The 15,876-nt window shown below is 41.9% G+C and overlaps 2 protein-coding genes across 2 annotated transcripts; both read right to left on the minus strand.

The window, feature by feature from the left end:
* Positions 1 to 936: 936 nt before the first annotated feature.
* LOC118079727 (olfactory receptor 10V1-like) lies at positions 937 to 1,878 on the minus strand. Its single transcript, XM_035104262.1, has one exon. It carries the CDS (start codon positions 1,876 to 1,878, stop codon positions 937 to 939), a length of 942 nt encoding a protein of 313 aa, XP_034960153.1.
* Positions 1,879 to 7,778: 5,900 nt separating this feature from the next.
* On the minus strand, positions 7,779 to 8,726 carry LOC118090297 (olfactory receptor 10V1-like). Its single transcript, XM_035125927.1, has one exon. The coding sequence runs from the start codon at positions 8,724 to 8,726 to the stop codon at positions 7,779 to 7,781; it is 948 nt and encodes a 315-aa protein (XP_034981818.1).
* Between the last annotated feature and the right edge of the window lie 7,150 nt (positions 8,727 to 15,876).

Genomic DNA, 15,876 nt, shown 5'->3' on the forward strand with positions numbered 1-15,876 from the left:
CCTCTGGGCTCAGATTTTATCCATCTCACCCATGGGGATGTATGTGTCAAAAATAGATCATGTCAAGTTTTGAAAGAGTTTTGGACTTTAAAAAAATAGAAATCTCAGTTTATATCACTGTATTACGGTAGGAATTAACCCTAAGTCCCTTGTAAATCAATAAGCTTAAGACTACTCCTTTCAGCAGACACTAACATTCTTTATGCCAGTTAAAGGAAGTATATGCATTGGACCTTCCGACAACATTAGGCAACAATATCTGTTTCACTTTTAGATGGCTGGTTTTCAAGCATGTGCTCAGTTTCTTCTCCAATTAAGTGTTTCAGTTCCACTATGTGATGGCAAACAAAGAGGAGAAGCAGTCCACTTTCTGCTACAAATAGAAAAGTCTTTTCATATTTACCATGTTGATGACGGCAATATGAAGAACAGAGTTCAGAAACCAAAGGTCAGCCTCTGTAGACAGAACTATCGTGACACCTCAAATGCACTAATTTGCACCAGTGCCCATGGTTCGACCTATGACTTGAGGGTATTTCCAGGATCTTGCTAGTTTGGGCTAGAATTCCATCACATACTGGCAAACTCAGGTCATGCAATTATAACGGATTGCAAGGTCATGCACAACAAACCTGCTTCCCCAAAAGATCAGCCTTTTTTTTACAATAAGGGAAGTGAAATGTGGGGAGAACACTTGCCTGGATGCAACTTCATCTAACTTCCCCACAAACAAATCGGCACAAATGCTCATTTAACAACCAAGGTTGTCTAATGTCCCTGAAAACAAACTAGGATGAATGTTTAATAAGCAAAACATTTAGTGATTTATGTGCATGTGCAAATAGGTCCTCAGCCACATAAAAACCGATGTGTGTTTGGCTGCTTATATTGTGAATTCCAACCACAGTGTGAAACACATTAGAATATCCAAGGCTCTCACTGGGACATCACTTCCTTCCTTAGTGTTCTACTGAGTGCGTTCTTTAACTCTTTGTTCCTCATGCTATAGATCAAGGGGTTCAGCACAGGAGTGACAAAGGTGTAGACCACAGACACCACTCGACCTTCCTCTGGTGAGTAGCTGGAGCTGGGACGCAGGTATATCAAACTGCCACAGCCATACTGCAGAAGAACTACCATTAAATGGGAGGAGCAGGTGGAGAAAGCCCGCTGCCTACCTGAGGCAGAGCGGATGCGCAAGATGGCTGCCACAATGAAGGCATAGGAGACACAAACTAGAAGGAAAGGGGCAGTCAGTATTACGGCACTGATAATAAAGAGGGCAGTCTGATGGATATGGGTGTCGCTGCATGCGAGCTTCAGGACAGCAGGGAAGTCACAGAAGAAATGGTCAATCTCCTTATTGCCACAGAATGGAAGGCGCAGTATCAGGATGGAGAGCTGAATGCCAAACAGGCAGCTCATGCCTAGCGTCCCAGCTACAAGACTCACACACACCCTCCAGTTCATTATGGTAGTGTAGCGCAGTGGGTGGCAGATTGCCACATAGCGATCGTATGCCATAACAGATAGCAGGACGCAGTCGCCACCTCCCAAGAAGATAAAGAAGAACATCTGTGTGCCACATCCTGCCAAAGAGATGGAGGCTTTTGAGACAGAGAGGAGGTTGGCCAGGGTGAGTGGGGCAATGACACAGGAGTAAGCAATCTCCAGGGCTGCCAGGTTAGCCAAGAAGAAATACATGGGAGTGTGGAGGGAGCGCTCTGTACGAACAATGAACACAACCGCAGAGTTTCCCAAAAGGCTGAGTAGGTACAAGACCAGAAAAGTCCAGAAAAGCAACAGCTGAATCTCTGGGACTGTTGAGAAGGGGTGGAAGTAGAAATGTGTCAGGCTAGTGTGGTTTTCACTCTCCATAGGAATTGGTACATATGACCTGGCACGAGATAAAAAGAGAGAGGCTGATAACGGAGAATGTGATATCGCCACCAAGATGTCAATTTCTAAACATGTACCTGTACAATAAACCAAGCTGCCACTGGAGGGCAGACTCCCCCCTTTTGCAAATAAAGATCTCCGTGTTGTCTTCCAAGACAACTGCTGTCTTAGAATCATGGAGTCATAGAATTGTAGAGTTGGAAGGGACATCAAGAGTCATGTAGTCCCACTACCTGCAATGCAGGGATCTCAACTAAAGAATCCAGGACAAATGGCCACCCAATCTCTGCTTAAAGATCACCTTCTGACAGAATCCATTCTACTGTTGAACAGCTCTTACCATCGGAAAGTTCTTCCTGATGTTTCATCAGAATCTCTTTTCTTGAAACCATTGGTTTGGGTCCTAGTTAGTCTCTGGAGCAGGAGAAAACAAGCTCGCTCCATCTTCCATGTGATAGCCCTTTAGATATTTGAAGACAGCTATTATATCTCCTCTCCGTCTCCTCTTTCCCAGGCTAAGCATTCCCAATTCCCTCAACCATTCCTCATAAGATTTGCTTTCCAGACCTCTGATCATCTTGGTTGCCCTCCTCAGCACACGTTCCAGCTTGTCAATATCCTCTTTTCTGGCTTGCGTGAAATTGTACAGCACAGGCATAATCTAGAAGGCATTTCAGTTCATGCTTCTGCAAATAATGAGTAAGTTTAAACTTCAGGACTGTAAAGCATTTCACATGCTGCAAGCACATCTTTTGGCAATCCTTCCATAGACCACTGCAGCTTCACTTTTCCTGCTCCTTCCACTATCAGTTAGCAGTTCCCTGAACTATCTTCACTAAATCTTTTACGAAACCCATCTCTCCCTATGCTGTTGCCTTGTTAATTTTATTTGCGGACTTTCTGTAGAAGGTAGTTCCATTGAAATCAATGGAATTTCCAGAGAAATGTGTTTAGAATCAGATGCTTAGATTGCATGCTGTGTCGCTTGTATTTTGTATTGCTTCCAGTACAAAATTAGATAAACAATAAATAGCCTTTACACTGGCACTGTATATTGTTTTTGCTTTACTGAGCTAAGGATTGCAAAACAATTGCATGCCAGAGTTCCTGTGGTTTTACTCCATTAAAATTAAATGGACACTCCATCCAAAAGTACTCAAATCTTCTTCTTCTTTTTTTAATGGAAGCAGTTGTGACAAGTGGGACCCATCACAAAATGTTGCAGTGTAGAGTGGTCCTGCTCAGGTTTCCAGCCAGAAAACCACCTTGATTTTCTGTTTGCCACCCACAACAATCAGCATTCTGTGTCTACCAGTATTCACTGGACTGTTGGAGAAGTTTCTCCCCTTAGTTCCCCTCTGCAAAATCTTGTGGTCCCCCTTCCCTTTCTTTCTCTGTTTTTATTTTTATTTGGATTACTTTCTTTTATCTTATTGTATTATGAAACAGCTTTAATAAAATCTTATTTTAAAAATAAAAATCTTGCTGTCCCCCCAAGGTTACTGATACCTCCTCCTTCTTGAGTGGAGATGGTGTCATTTTGGAAATGTAAGCACCGCCTCTCCTGCCTGAGCATCAGGGGGGAAAAGGATTGACTAACTTTTGCTGAATCGTGCCCACTAGTGTTATATATTTTTCTTTTGTTTTTAGATGTTCTTTATGTGTTTCGATGTTTTTAATTGTTTCTATTTTTAATTCTACTGTCTTACTACTTTTGTGTTTGCTGCTATTGTTTAAGCTATTGTTAGTATGACAATGTAGAATTTGCCACACCATCCTCTGCTACTCACTATTTTGGAGTACAAGTGGCGAGTATCCATGCATTTTTCATTTTAATGGCCCAGAAAACCACATTTCCACTGGAAGGTGGAAGCCTCCCTCTTTGCAAAATAACATTTGGATGTCACCTTAAAAGACAGCAGTTGTCTTTTTAGCGCTGGGGTAGCCAACACGGTGCCCTTCAGATGCTGTTGCCCTTCATCACTGGCCATGCTGGCCGGGACAGATGGGAGCTGGAGTCCCACAACATCTAGAGGGCATTCTGTTGTCTATTCCAGTTCTAGTGCCTGTGGAATTGTATGCTATGGCACAGCCATAGTCTAGAAACACCTTCCACATCACCTGCAAATAGGAATGTCAAATGTAAATAACTGAGCATTATTTATCATTTCAGTGTTGGCTTCATTAGGAGGCAATGAAAGTGTTGCATAGAGGTGGCAAAAGCAACTTCCATTTAGGCTTAAACCTCTTGCTACACAAAGAGGAACCGCAACATTTCTGTAGAAGGAAATGTTCCAGAATCTTTCCCATTCAGAACCTCGCACCACTCCTAGGAAAGCATTTGCCTGGAACAATGCTCAACGTTGTGGTCATTATTCTTGCTCACAAGTAATTCAATGTCCGCAGCCGACACGATGTCTAAACTCTTCTGACAATTGCAAGCAGTACCATTCTGGCCCTGATTTACTTCAATTGTATGCCCAACTGTTTTTATTGTGAGAAGGGAAGAACAGCTTTTACTGGCTGGCTGGCTGGGATAATCTTACTAACCTGTTGTCCGAGCTGATATTGGATGCCGCTGCCCATTCCAGAAGAGAGCTCTAGCTCTGTGGGCTTTATAAACCTTGCAAGATCCTTAGAGGAGCAAGGTAATCCCAGTCCCTCAGTGATGCATCAAAGTCCCCATAAAAGTAAATCACATACAAGCAGCCAACAAGAGTAGAGGTCCCTGTTCTCTGAGGACAAAGGGCAGCAGAGAGGGAGGGAGACAAGGAGTCAACTCACTGCTCCATTAGAGGGGAGGATATTCAATACCAATTGTTCTCTCACCATGCAAAAATACTTCTTTGTGAGCATCTCCACCAACCAAGGAGCCTTTCTGCCACGTTTGCCCCAGTGTAGCTCAGGTTTTTCACCACTTGTGCTCTAGCCAATTTCTCTCCTGTTCCAAGGCAGGTGTAAACCAAAAGATCAGTGAGAAGGAGGGGGAGAGTGTTAGGGCCATGAGAGCATGGGGTTTTGATAGCCTGTGTTGGGGATCTAGCCTAGCGAACTATACAGAGCTGTGTGTGCTCAGGCCTTAGTCTGCATCTACGCTGGAATTGTTTTTAGGTGTTTTAATTATTTTGTGATTTATGCGTTTGCCACCCTGGGCTCCCTAGAGAGGAAGTGTGAGATGTAAATTTAAATAAAAACAATTCCATCTCACACCAGGATAGCAAGTTACTAAAAATGTAAATGGTGTCTCATATTCTTAGTGCATGCTGGTACCAATTGGTACCTGTAGTGATTTTGATATATAATGGCTTTAGAAGTACCGTACTTTTCTGTGTATAAGATGAGGGGTTTTTTAAACTGTAAAATAATGTCAAAAGGGTGAGGCGTCATATACATGGATAGTGCGTTGGGGGGGGGGCGGACGTGTGATTGGTAGCAAAAAAAGCTCAACAAGCCTGTATAACATGCCCCCCAAAAGCTCAACAACTCGGGGCCATCTCCCCCCATTTTCTTAAATTTGAGTCCCCCCAAATAGGGGACTTATTTATAGTCTTATGCATGGGGGCATGTTATATACGGAAAAGCACGGTAGTTTTTTAAATATATGCAACAGTTTTAACAGTTTTTATATGTGTGTTTTTAATATTTTTTTAATATGTGTCAGGATGCCTCGTGGGAATTGATTCATGTGTAAATAAATACAGTCATAAGCAAGATAGCAATGGGATGACTTCACTAGCAGCATTGGGAATGATGGTGTGAATTTGAATTGATGTGGAGGGAGTGAAGATGTAAGTGAGGAACTGACACAGAACACACACACACACACACACACACAAGCTACACATTTTTGCAGGTCTACATTTTTGCTTTTGAAAAAGTAAATTAGATCTATAGGCCAGTTATAAAGACATTTTGTCCATTGGTTCCCCTCCCCTCCCCCACAAAACCCCTCTTCATTTTCCTTGCCCAGTGGTTCTAGTGCATTTCCAGAGGCACTGATGCTATACACATGGAGCATTCTCTGACACGAACAAGATTCGTTTATTTTAAAAGTGTACACCCCATCATTCATTGCAGGACCTAGACCAGGTTACGGCAAGCATATACATGAAAAACCCATGAAAATATCAATCACATCGGTAATTAGTAGGTTGTTGTTGTTGTTTAGTCGTTTAGTCGTGTCCGACTCTTCGTGACCCCATGGACCATAGCACGCCAGGCAGTCCTGTCTTGCACTGCCTCCCGCAGTTTGGCCAAACTCATGTTCGTAGCTTCGAGAACACAGTCAAACCATCTCGTCCTCTGTCGTCCCCGAAGTAGGTAAGGCACTATAAAGGCCAATAGGTAATTGACCCTGACATTTTGCTCAAAACTGGAACTACTAGCAGGGCCTCTGCAGCAGATCTCAAGCGGAATGTAGTCTGCCCATTAGAAAAACACAGCACTTTCAGCAACAGCTTAGATATATACATGACAGTTTGCTTTCATGTTTTGTTTTAATCTGCATATATAGGACCTTGTTTACGCCTTACTAGGTATGACCCCCAGCCTCACTCACCCAAGGAATGTTTGTATATCAGTGCTAGTCCTATGGCAGGGCTGGGAAGCCTGTGGACCTCCGGTCGTTGCTGGATGACCCCTCCCATCCCTTGACCCTGACCACTGGCAATGCTTGATGGGTTTGTTGGTTGTTGGAGTCCAAGACTATGAGGCTAAAACCTGCTAGTGTCATTTTGGGTGGGCAGATACGGGGAAAATCACTTCAACAGGAGGGCAGTGGAGGTGCATCTAAATCAGGCACCCCCAAACTGCGGCCCTCCAGATGTTTTGGCCTACAACTCCCATGATCCCTAGCTAACAGGGCCAGTGGTCAGGGATGATGGGAATTGTAGTCTCAAAACATCTGGAGGGCCGAAGTTTGGGGATGCCTGATCTAAATGGACCGACAATGATGTTTCTGGTTCATCCACATGTCGTCATCACCACCACTGCTGCCTTATCCATGAATATGTCTAATTGCATTAAAATTGGTCCTCATATCACATCTTGTGTAGGTATAATTGTGTGCAGTGTGAAGTGCTCCGTGTCTGCCCTGAAAGTGCACCCCACTTCCCCCCAAAACACCAGGGAATTTTTGTGTTACTATAACCTTGTGTGTTGTATATTAGAACAGTTATCAACAATTTTTGTGATCTTATTTTTATACTCTGGAATGTCACACAGAAAGTGTCATTCCTTGTCCCATTCTGCTCAGAGGTCAAAACAACAACAACAACAACAACAACAACAACATAGACTCTCTTTGGGAGCATGCCTGTATGTGCATTTATTAACAAAAAACAGAATCATCAGTCCAATTCATCGGCTGAAGTTGTCTCCAGATGAATACGAGGTCCAATATCCCCATGCCAGTCCCATCGGGCATTTCTGCCTAGTCTTGTTTGAGGTTAATGTCTGCCTCATTTGCTACCTTCCTTTGCTGACATCATTCCAGCCTCTTCTTGAAGTATTTTCCTTCTGTCGCCTCACAATATCTTGTATTAGTTCTCTCTGTGGCTGGAAACTTGTCCAGGTTCTCCTGCCCATCAAAACAGAACTCAGCGTCACTAGCGTAACTGTTGTTCTGCTTGCTTTCAATCAGGCATTTGTTTCATTTCCTTCAAGAATACCAATACTGCATTCGGGTCAATTGGCCACACAATGCACTGGCGCAACTTCTGCTACAGGCAAAGAACGTTCCTTTTGAGGCACAGTTGCAGATTAGTCATAGAGCCTACCTATGCATCCTTTCATCACTGACCTGTGGTTTCAGTTCCACCATACCATTTCAACAGATGGCAGCAGACGGTGTACCATTCCCTGGTTGCAATTCAACGCTGTCATTTTTTCTGGGACAGCACAGCTCTTTTTAAGGCTCTGATTAGTGCATCCTTTAACTCTTTGTTCCTCATGCTATAGATCAAGGGGTTCAGCACAGGAGTGACAAAGGTGTAGACCACAGACACCGCCCGGCCTTCTTCCGGTGAGTAGCTGGAGCTTGGGCAAAGGTATATCAAACTGCCAGAGCCATACTGCAGAAGGACGACCATTAAGTGGGAGGAACAGGTGGAGAAAGCCCTTTGCCTGCCTGCAGCAGAGCTGATCCGCAAGACAGCAGCCACAATGAAAGCATAGGAGATAGAGATTAGGAGGAAAGGGATGGCGAGGACAGCAATGCTGACAATAAAAAAGACAGTTTGGTGGAAATGGGTATCGCCGCAAGCCAGTTTAATGACAACAGGGACATCGCAGAAAAAATTATTGATTTCCTTATTGGCACAGAAAGGCAAAGTCAATATCAAGATAGAAAGCTGAATGCCAAAGAAGCAACTCATGGCCAAGGTCCCAACAACAATTTTCACACATACCCTCCAGTTCATGATGACAGTGTAGCTGAGCGGGTGACAGATTGCCACATAGCGGTCATATGCCATGATTGCTATCAGGAAACAGTCAATACTTCCCAGGAAGGTAAAGAAGAACATTTGGGTCCCACAGCCAGCCAAGGTGATGGAGACCTTTCTCGAAGAAGCAACGTGGGCCAGAGTGAGGGGTGCAATGGTACAAGAATAAGCGATTTCCAGACATGCCAGGTTAGCCAAGAAATAATACATCGGGGTGTGAAGAGAATGTGTGGTGTAGATAATGAGAACAATGGTAGCATTCCCAAACAGGCTGAGCAAGTAGAGAATCAGAAAAGTCCAGAAAATCAGCTGCCTCGTGCCTGGGTGCGTTGTGAATGGTTGGAAGTGGAACTGTATAATTCCAGTTTGGTTTCCAGTCTCCATATAAACCTGCATATCAGTTTTGCTATGGGTTAAGAGGAGAGAGGACAAAATTACTGAGAAGCCTGCATTGGGCAAGCAGGAAATTAAGTAACACAGATAAATTGAATTGCAACAAACAGGGAGGATGTTGCAAACTTGGCTGATAGTGAATGTGCAATTGATCAACATATCCTTTAATACTGAAGTTCAGACTTCTGTGGGCAGCTATTAACAAGAATGAGACCAGGTTCTTAGAGTAGGTTGTTCACGGACATGTCTACATCCATTAAAACTGAGCGACTATTACACTGCCTATAAATGGCTAGGTTGATATTGAAATGTTTTACAATTTTGTATGTGCTGTAAGCCGCCCAGAGTAGCTGGGGAAACCCTGCCAGATGGATGGGGTATAATAATAATAATAATAATAATAATAATAATAATAATAATATGTATTGGGATGAATGTGTACTGGAAAGCTGACAACTTCTTATGAGGACTTCAAAACTAATAATAGCAAACAGATGTGGAGATCTGAAATTAATAATGGAAAAACAGAAAAACTGAAAGGCACCAAAGTTGATACATTTATCCACCCCAAATTGATGGGACCATTTATGCCACAAACTTTTTCTGCTTTGTTATAACCATCAACAGTGAGAAATAGCCATTTTAAGTTCTCATTGTTTACTTTCCAAATTCAAGCCATTTCCAAATTTATTCATATTTTGGACAGAAGTGTTTGATTCTTTCAGTGAAACTTGTGGCTACAATTTCACAGTGTGTGTGTGTGTGTGTGTGTGTGTGTGTGTGTGTGTGTCTGCTGCAAACTGGAACGAAACAGGAGTAGCAGTACTGAAGGCACAGCTGACAAAAACAGGATAGATTGTTCCTAGTCGGGAACCATCTATATCATGCTTTATCTCAGCGGCTAGGGTGTTCTTTATGCAATTCCTGCATTCTGGATGTGGGGTGAGGTTTTTGTTTCTGATATCTGCCACAGGACAGTCTGTCTCAAAAATGTTTTCTAAAGAACCCTGAAGCTTATTTTTTTACCCCCTCTCCCTAACTCTGGTGTTTGCGTGCATTTGACATATCAGTACATATTTTATTTGTTTTGTTTGTACTTTCTTTGAGGGATAGTCATTTATTAGTGCATTTTTAAAAAAATCTACCTACCTTCCTACCCTGACAAAGTCAAGAAAACTTGCTAAATGAATTCCCCACCACCACCACTCTTCTTCTGTTGACTTAACATACGAGCAGCAACCTGGACATGAATATTTACTTCCCATTGTTGCTGTTAAATTCAAAATTATTCCTTCCTTCCCTTATTTCCTTTGTAAAACATTCTCATTGGGGTCAACACATGCAGCCGTTTTAGCATATCTACTCTTCCATGTGAGTGTCTTTCTTACCTGTATTGAAACCAGCAGCTGCTGTCTTTTCTTCACATCTCCCAGCATTCGAGGCATTTTAACCTATCTTCTATAGCCCCTTGGGAGTGAACTACTGAAGCTGCCTCTCACCACAGCTCCTATCAGCAAGAGGTTTGGTGAACATTCAGCCTGATTTACTTGCCCAAAAATTGGGAGGTTAGACATTATTGACTGTTTATTGAAAATTCATTCTGACTGGTTTGCAGAGAGGTTATATGACCTTGCATCAGGTGTCCTTCCATACTTTCCTTTGCATTTTCCTGACACTTTCCCTATTACCACACACACAAAAAGGTTGGGGAGGGGGAGATGAACCAGCTTTATTGCACAGACTTTGACTGAGCTGCCTAAATTTGCCAATATATGACTGAATCCCACTGAAAATAGCAACAGTCTGAAAGCACTGTGGATGATGCAGAATCTTTTTCTAAGCTCATGGGCGGATTGAGAGCAGTGCTTGGAATGAACTAGTTGAGCTCTATGAAGTTTACTGAAATAGTTTAAAAATCTCCGAACTACACCTGAAAGTTGAGCCCATAATTGGCAGGTGAACTAAGGTGGATTCAGTTAATTTGGGGGTTCAACTCCAAATGATTTCATCTTCCTGTCTATTCCCTCTTCTTCCCACAGCAAGAGGCCCAGACTCCTAGCTTTCATTTAAAAAGTCCATCAGACATCTACAAAGAAAGTTAGAAAGCAAACTGTGGAGACAATGTCCGAAGTCTTATTAAGTGGATACAGAGGTGCTGCTGTTGCTAAGGGTGCTTAGTCACTTAACCATGTTTGCTAAGCAACCAGAATAAAGGATTGTGTGCCATTTCCTGTATCTTCTCTGCTGAAGAGAGTCACTCTCTTCCAACAGGAGCAGCTTGCAGCAGAAAGCACAAATAAAGCAAAGGAACAAAACAAATGATGTTTTGTTGGCACAATTTAAGCAGAGTAAACAATTTTTAGTATGGAAATACAATTATGTGGCAAGGTTCATCTGTTGACATTCTCTCTATTAGGCATCTTGTGAGTGGTCCCTGATTACCCTGTAGTTCAGCCCAGGAGCTTCTAACTTTCTGAATGCTGAAGGTTTTTGTTCTTTTGCAGAAGATGAACACTTTATGAACTAAAAAGTTCATTTGAATGAATGTGAGCAGAACTAGCTTGTCTTATAAAATGATGAACTTGAACTGAAATGAACTTTCGAAGCCCTGGTTGAAAGTTTACTGAGGGTTTGGATTTGGTGCACACATAGGCCACCTGTGAATCCAGCAGTTGTATTTGTTGCATTTTTTCATACTTTGGTTACTGGTTGTTGTTGGGGCTCTTTCCTGAAGACAAATCAGCTCTTAATTATCCAGTAATAACTTCTACATCTCCTCTTCCCCTATATGATCTTCATTCTTGATTGGCCAAGAGGAATTCATCCTTTTAAATCAAATTTTGCCCTCATTGTCACCATCTTTGAAGAAGTTTCTGGATTTTAATACAGTTAGATTTTAATACAGCAAAAAGGAAAGGTATTGTTCCATGTTAATGAATGAAAAAAATATTTTTGTAAGATGTATGATAATGCAAGGTGGTCTTCAAATAGTATTAGGGATCCATAGAGGCCGAGAGAAATAAATAACAAGAAAGGGGCTGTGTTGAGGATATGTGTTGAGGAACTTTGGAGCACTAGGTTCATTTGTGGGCTAGAAATAAGAACCTTTATGAGAAAAATCTTGTTATTCTCAGTTCAGTGCAGATCAGTACTGAGAGCTGTAGTGGCAAGAGGTGACTCTGGAGTGTGCAAGGTAGAGTTTCGCTGATGAGTAGATTGTCCACCTGGCATGTCTATGGGTGGAAAAAGAAAAGCAGCAGCAAAAGCCAGCAAGGGACAGCAATCATTGATGAGTTCAGTGCTGCAGTGGAGAAAGATAAAACCAATTTAAAATTAGGATTTTTGGCTTCCTGTTTCCGGCGGTGAGAAATGGCTGACTCCCATACCCCAGCAGTGCCAGTAATTCAGGGCTGGTATGGGGGTAATTAGCCCTGGCAGACTTCCTAGGATGGGGGAGGAGTGTCTTGTAGACCCGCAGATTATCCGAGATTGTCAGCTTGCATCAAGGTGGAGGCGGCAGGACACTGGGTCCCAGAGCACAACACAGCCGGCACTCTCCAAAGCCACTCTCATAGCCAGAAATATCTGTTTGATAAGATAATTAGATTTGGACAATAAACATAGTCTGGACCAAAGAAGACTGAGAAAAAACCTGCAGATTTGTACAGTCCCTGGCTAGGGCTTCAAGGCTCGGAGACTTCAAAGAGATTCTCGTCATGGTGTTTGGATTAAGGAGCTATTGGCACAATCTTTTTTTCTTTACAATACTTTAAATTGGTCTTTCTATGCCTAGCCTCATTAAGCAACCTAATTTATTTTGAGGAGTACAGATGGACTTCTATTGATTGGATATTCAATTGCGCAGCTTTATTTGGTTTGAAAGACTTGATAAAGAAAAGAAGAAACAAGATGGCGCTTGATAATGACGCAGCACAGAAAAATGTGAGTTCCTCCCTGGTTCGAAGGAAGTGGAGGTGTTTGCTGGCTGACTTTGTAGTGATTTGAGACAATAATTTGGGATAACATGCAGTGCAGCTGTTTGCAGAGTTTCTTCATTAAGTGCGAGAGAGAAGGCTAAATGGATGTCTAGCAGCCCCCCTCCTAGGGCCCAGGAGGAGGGAATGTGTCATCTCCGAAAGCCGATTGATCGTCAAATGATTTATATCTGTGGAATACAGTTTATTTACATTGCAAGATGCAAACAGTATGCCTTACATCAAATGACAAATTTGGACAACAGCCTGGATGGGAAAACAAAATAAAAAAATCATTCCAGTAGCACCTTAGAGACCAACTAGGTTTGTCATAGGTATGAGCTTTCGTGAGCATGCACACTTCTTCAGATACACTGAAACAGAAGTCACCAGACCCTATGTATAGTCAGAGGGTGGGGAGGGTATTACTCAGAAGGGGGGTGGGAATGGGTGATTGGCTGATAGGAGTGGAAACCTGTTGATGACTGTTAACGACTGTTAACGAGTGCAATAGGTCTTGCAGGAAAAAGCAAGGGCTGAGGAAAAAGCAAGGGCTGAGGTGCTAAGCCCGGATGGGAGTAACTCAACAACTTAATAACACAGGAGTTGCTGCATCATTAAACATTAAATGAGGACTTGGGCAACAGCCTGGATCGGAAGATTGGAATGAAGTCAGGAAAAGCTGCACTGGTAAATAGACAGTTGGAAAAATACATATTTACAAATAAAGCTTTACTCGATGGATGTAAAGATATATGATTTTTGACATGATTGAGAATCGCACAGCCAGGGACGGAGAACTTTAAAGTGTTAAAATCGGAATGTGGAAAATAGGAGAACAACAACAAGAAGGCAGGAAGACAACAAGAAGACAACAAGAAGGCAGGTCCAGACTACGGGAAGCCTGGAAAAAAATTAATAATTAATAATTTGGATTACAATTTTGTCTCTTTTTTCGTTTGTTGTTTTTAATTGGATTATGATTACATGTTGATTGGCTGTTTTTATTGGAAAATTAATTAAAATGATTTTAAAAAAAGAAGTAAAGTGGATAACGAAGATGTGTTTAAATATTACAAAATAGAAAATTAATAAAAGATATTATTAAAAAAAAGAAAACTAAGATTTTGGGTGGTGGAATTTCTGCATAGCCTGAGCAAATTTGGTGGCAGTTTTGGAAGTGGAGTTGGGTTTAGGGACAATAGCACCAGTGGGGGAGCAATCAGCTGGCCGTAAGGGCAAGAATTACATGTCCCACAGGCCACAAGTACCTGGTCACTTATGAGCTAGATGGACTAATGGCATGACTTGGTATGTGCCATATATGTATTTATATGTATTTTCCTTATGAGGAACCGAAGTTAACAATGACTTTGCAATGCTACTCAATCTGAGCTTTCAACCTAAGTGTTCCATATACAAGTCAACCATTTTCTCCATTGAACTACACTTAGATATGGAGTTGAGTCTTAAAGTGGCCGTGTAAATATTTACTTACGCCAGAAAAGTCCTTGGAGAATTGAAACTTTATAAACTTACAGCCAGTTCTCTGAGGGTGAACATCCCTTGAAAATTGAAGCATATATGTGCAAGACTCTTGGCCCAGATCAACAATTGCCTCCTCTTAAGGGACAACTTTATCTTTGGGGAACCAAGTATCTTTCTCTGGTGCATAAACTTGTAAAGTCCTAAAGCATCTTTCATGGCCGTCAGAGAATTATGTTAACTTGTGCATGTCTCATAAGAGATCTCCTAGTTTTAACAAGCCTCTAAGGCATTCTGTCTTGAAATTATTTGTCTCAACAGAGGGCGGGGGGTGCGGAGAGAGAACCTTTGCCTCCTTAACAACTTTTCTCACCATCTTATCCATAAATCCCAATAGGATGTTACTTATTTATATTTAAGAAAGTTCTACAGAACTTCCCAAAATCAGAGAAAGCATCTCAAGGTCCTAAGAGAGGGACAATTTCAAGGTTATTTCTCATCCTTAAAGAAAACAGTAGCTGTTGCAGTGTTTGTTAGCATCACTTTCCCCAGAGATGTAATGTATTAGAATTTGAAAGAACTAATTACCGTCTTATAATCGAGGAAGGAAGGACAGATCCTGAAGCTGAGGCTCCAATACTTTGGCCACCTCATGAGAAGAGAAGACTCCCTGGAAAAGACCCTGATGTTGGGAATGATGGAGGGCACTAAGAGAAGGGGACGGCAGAGGACGAGATGGTTGGATAGTGTTCTCGAAGCTACCAACATGAGTTTGACCAAGCTGCGGGAGGCAGTGGAAGACAACAATCGAGGAAGAGGGACAGTCTATACTAAATATTGTGATGGATAAATACCCTGTTTCTAATATTTTAAGACATACCCATAAAATAAGCCATAGCAGGATTTTTAAGCATTCAAGGAATATAAGCCATACCCCGAAAATAAGACATAGTGATAGGCGCAGCAGCAATGCCGGCCGCGGCAGGAGGAGGAGGAAAAAAATAAGACATCCCTTGAAAATAAGCCATAGTGTGTTTTTTTGAGGAAAAAATAAATATAAGACGTGTCTTATAATATGAGAAACACGGTATCAGTCACCACCACCCCTCCAAAAGCATTCCCCCAAACAAAGGTTGGTGTCCAATGAACAGGCCCAGCAACCCATTAGTGACCTAATCATCCACACACTTGGGCTGCTGTGTGGTTTTACTGTGGTGCTTTAATTATTTGATTCGTTTATCAAGAAGTTTTCATTCTTTTCCACAAGTCAGAAGTACATTAGCACAAATGAGCAAAATTTTGCAGGCATAATTCTAAACCATGATTCTATAACCAAGCCTCTCCCAAAAGTACTATCACTCTCTAAACCTTTGTTTCCATAGCCATATTCACAATGCTCTTGCTAGAAAAACAATTGACTAAAATTATTCAAATCATTCAGTTGTAAAACAATCTCTTTGTACTGTTCCACCTGTGAATTTTATGAAACTGATTTTTGCTGTGACTGAGGACTCCTCCTGATATAAAGCTCTTTATCAATCAATGACTGGCTATTCCCTAATAAGAGGGACTGCTCAGTTTGTAGCGCATCCTTGTTCCAGTAACAATAACGGTTCTTATTTCTGGACTATATTGCCACATATTTACCTAGTGCTCCAAAGTTTCTCAACACATACCCTGCC

This window comes from Zootoca vivipara, chromosome 1, assembly GCF_963506605.1.
Source record: "Zootoca vivipara chromosome 1, rZooViv1.1, whole genome shotgun sequence".
In the NCBI taxonomy this organism is placed as follows: Eukaryota; Metazoa; Chordata; class Lepidosauria; order Squamata; family Lacertidae; genus Zootoca; species Zootoca vivipara.

Bases quoted from the DNA above. Each gene is read 5' to 3' on its own strand.
- LOC118079727 (XM_035104262.1), bottom strand. From the start codon at position 1,878: ATGGAGAGTGAAAACCACACTAGCCTGACACATTTCTACTTCCACCCC.
- LOC118090297 (XM_035125927.1), bottom strand. From the start codon at position 8,726: ATGGAGACTGGAAACCAAACTGGAATTATACAGTTCCACTTCCAACCA.